Genomic DNA, 2,500 nt, shown 5'->3' with positions numbered 1-2,500 from the left:
CCCATCCTCCTCCATGACTGAGGTACCCTGAGCATGGTACAGTCCCGCCGCACTGCTCCCTTTCAGGTGCCATTGGGGAATGCCTCCTTACACGGATGGGGCATAAATCCAATTTTGTTGTGTGCAGTGTACTGTGTCAGTGTGCTGTGGCTTTAAAATTAAAACCCACCTACCCAACCATTCACACACACAGACAGACACACACACGCACACAGACACAGAGAGACAGACAGACAGACAGACAGACACAATTACACACACACACACACACACACACACACACACACACACACACACACACACACACACACACACACACACACACACACACACACACACACACACACACACACACACACACACACACACACACACACACGGATTGCCTTGCGGCGGTCTCCCGGCGACGGGGTCAGGAAGAGACCAACGGAACCCCGTCATCGCCATGGATACCCACAACCTTTAACCTCCAGACAGAGCTGCCCCAGTTCATCAAGCACTACCAGCAGACCCAGCAGAGGTGGGGGGCCACACACCACACACCACACACCACACACACACACACACACACACACACACACACCACACACACACACCACACACACACACACACACACACACACCACACACACACACACACACACACACACACACACACACACACACACACACACACACACACACACACACACACACACACACACACACACACACACACACACACACCTCTTACCTGTTTGAGCACCACCCCTTCTGCGTAGTTCATTACGGTGAAGTGTTTCTGGTAGTCATCAAAGGAGTCCAGAGAGAAGGGTCTGGAGAGAGAAAGCCCTTCCGATTAATATGTTAAAAACAAAAATAATGATATTCAAACGTACAAAAAAAACCCCAAATGAATACAAATTTAGCATATCAGGCCAACCAATTGAGCAAGTGAAAAAAATAAATTACTTAGGAATAACTTTCAATTCCTTAGGAAAATTAGATCTTACTATACACGATTTAACCGAAAAAGCCAGAAGAACATACTACATGCTACGGAAATCATTATATACAGTTTTTGCCTACCGCTTAAACACTATAGGCAGATGCTTAAACCAAAGTAGCATATCGTTAAGTTGTTGGTGCATAACTTAAACACTTATTGCTTGACTTTAAACAAAAGTAAGCATTACACTTTCATACCAGTTTAGCAAGGCACTTGCTCCTTTACGCAACACACAGACTCCAGCTGTCTACACACAATTTCATACACAAGACACTTTGTTCGAAAGTAAAATCTCAGAGTGTCATTGTGAAAACACATCTGTTAAAAAAACAAAACACACTGATGTATGACAAGATTTAGACACAGACAATAAAACACGTGCTTTCAAAATTGAACACTATTCTGCCATGTTACAAAGTTGCATGCTTTATATTACATTGCATTTGTTTTATTTCACATTTATTTGTTATACTTTGATTGCTTGTATGCTAAACAAGGTGAATAGCACAATGGTACTAAAGTGTAGAATATGGAGTATGGCATTGACTGACTCACGTACTGTAAAACCTAGCCTGATGCCGCCAAGAGTAGCCTTTTGTCTTCATCATCACATGTTAGGTAATGTGAACATGATTTTTTGTAGAAATAGTGTCATTTTCAGAACACAACCAAGCAAGACCACTTGAGCAAACTGACTGAACATGATATAATTTTGATGATGTCATGTAGATGTCAGCTGCATAGTGTGTCTGTGAAAACGTATTGTATTTCGTGAATACCTCATACCTCATAACCAAACAAAGTAGCCTATATTGACTTGATTGTCATTGATGATTTTCATTACAGCATGTTGACGTAACCCCATATTTATATCATATTTAGATGTTTGAAAATTTGTGAATATAACCAATGCACAAAAAAGGTACATAAGCTCACCTACACACTGTTGTATTACAGTATTTGCCTACTGCTTGAACACAATAGGCTGATGCTTAGACCAATATAGCAAATTGTTAAGTTGTTGGTAACATAACTTAAACACAGTGTGTCCGCACCTTAAACAAAAGTTCTGCTTAACACTGTATTAGCAGTTCAGCAACACACATTTTGCTTTATGCTACACACTTACTCATGTCACTGCACACTTTTTCCTTCATAAGACACTCCATTAAAAAATGAACACTCATCATATCATTGGGAAAACACATCCGTTAAAAAACAAAGCACACTGGATGTATGACAAGATTTAGGCACCAACAATAAAACACATGCTATCAAAATTAACCACTATTCTGCCAGTTACAAAGTTGCATTCTTTATATTACATTGCACGTATTTTATTTTGCATTTATTTGTTTTACTTTGATTGCTTCTATGCTAAAGTCACAGCTTCCTACACTCAAACAAAACAAAAAATAGCACAACGGTTCTAAAGAGTACAATATGGAGTATGGCATTGACTGACTCACGTACTGTAAAACCTAGCCTGATACATGCCACCAAGAGTAACCT

The 2,500-nt window shown here is 40.3% G+C and overlaps 1 protein-coding gene across 1 annotated transcript in view; it reads right to left on the bottom strand.

The window, feature by feature from the left end:
• The window catches only part of ttll12 (tubulin tyrosine ligase-like family, member 12), a 79,576-nt gene that overhangs the window by 14,203 nt on the left and 62,873 nt on the right, over nt 1–2,500 (bottom strand). The window contains exon 11 of the mRNA XM_063217550.1: nt 734–815. Coding sequence (XP_063073620.1) covers nt 734–815 — 82 coding nt within the window. The remainder of the gene's footprint in view (nt 1–733; nt 816–2,500) is intronic.

This window comes from Engraulis encrasicolus, chromosome 15 (genome assembly GCF_034702125.1).
Source record: "Engraulis encrasicolus isolate BLACKSEA-1 chromosome 15, IST_EnEncr_1.0, whole genome shotgun sequence".
Lineage (NCBI taxonomy): Eukaryota > Metazoa > Chordata > Actinopteri > Clupeiformes > Engraulidae > Engraulis > Engraulis encrasicolus.
This window is presented reverse-complemented; position numbering and strand designations above follow the sequence as displayed.